This window comes from Rhinolophus sinicus, chromosome 4 (assembly GCF_057876585.1).
Source record: "Rhinolophus sinicus isolate RSI-liver-muscle chromosome 4, RSI-T2T, whole genome shotgun sequence".
NCBI classification, from domain to species: Eukaryota; Metazoa; Chordata; class Mammalia; order Chiroptera; family Rhinolophidae; genus Rhinolophus; species Rhinolophus sinicus.
In genome coordinates, this window is record NC_142504.1 from 80,830,580 (window position 1) to 80,831,863 (window position 1,284).

Genomic DNA, 1,284 nt, shown 5'->3' on the forward strand with positions numbered 1-1,284 from the left:
CTCTACCGTGTTGCATTCTAACCAGTGATGAATGAGGGTTCCACTTCCTCCACCTCCTGTCAGCATCCTACTCAGCATAGTTTTCTATGGGTGTGTGATTGTATCTCACTGGCTTTAATGTGCGTTTCCGTAAACACTAATGGTGTTAAATATCTTTTCCTGTGGCTTTTTTCTTTCATTCTTTCTTTCTTTTTTTTTTTTCTTGCCATTTGTATATCTTCTTTAATTGATGTATTTAACCTAATATTTTGTCCTTTTTTTTTTAAGCGAACATATCCTCAAGATTTTATTGTCTTCATAATAACACAAAATATGAAGCTTAGACCTGGATCCCCTGGCCCTTTCTCTTATCTCCTCCCCATTCAAAATGCTTGCATCTCTTAATAGCCAGTGTTCTCTTAGATCTGCAGTTGAGTTCAACGCACTCAAGCCTCAAGACAATGTTCTTTGTAGTGTTAGCCTTTCTGCGGACCATTGTCTTAGTCTGCTCACCAGAACCACTCTGCTTCCTGTCAGAATGCCACTTTCCCTGTGCATACAGAGCATCCTTGCCCTTCTTGGACTGTGTCACTTTGTGGGGTTTGTGCTTGCCACACTTACAAAAAGTCCTGTGCTTTTTAGGAACGCTCACCATATTTGCGAGAACATGACTGGCACAGAAAGGTGTCCTGTGTTTTAATTGGTTTTTCTGCTAATTGAGTTTTACAGATACAAGACTTTTTTATTCAGTATATATTTTGTAAATTTTTTCTCCTAGTCTGTGAGAGAAAGAAGTCTACCTTGTTTCTGATTTTAGGGTTAAAGTATTTAGTCTTTGTCATTAAGCATAATGTTTGCTGTAGAGTTTTTGTAGCTGCTTTTTATCCAGTTGAGGAAGTTTCTTTCTATTCTTAGTTTGCTGAGAGCTTTTATCATGAATAGATGTTGACTTATATCAAATGTTTTTTCTGAATCTATTGAGATGAACTTGTGGTTTCTCTTTTTGAGTTTGTTAAGATGGTGAAAAACATTGATTAATCTTGAATATTAAACTAATCTTACATTTCTGGGATGAATTCCACTTGGTCATAAGATGTTATCTTTTTTATGTGTTGTGGGATTTGATTTTTAAAACTTTGTTAAAGTTTTATTGTTTGTTTGTTAAGATTTGTTTTATTGTTTGTTAAGATTTTATTGTTTATGAGGGAAATTGGTCTGTAATTACTTTTCTTTATAATATCTTGCCTGGTTTTGGTATTATCATAATGTTGGTCTCATAAAATAAGACAGGAGGCATTCACTCCT

The 1,284-nt window shown here is 34.8% G+C and overlaps 1 protein-coding gene across 1 annotated transcript; it reads right to left on the reverse strand.

The window, feature by feature from the left end:
• Nucleotides 1-319: 319 nt before the first annotated feature.
• LOC148758412 (large ribosomal subunit protein eL42-like) lies at nucleotides 320-634 on the reverse strand. The gene has a single exon (XM_088797613.1). It carries the CDS (start codon nucleotides 632-634, stop codon nucleotides 320-322), a length of 315 nt encoding a protein of 104 aa, XP_088653739.1.
• Nucleotides 635-1,284: the final 650 nt, after the last annotated feature.

Excerpts from the sequence above, each read along its gene's own strand:
- LOC148758412 (XM_088797613.1), bottom strand. The coding sequence starts at position 634 with ATGGTGAGCGTTCCTAAAAAGCACAGGACTTTTTGTAAGTGTGGCAAG.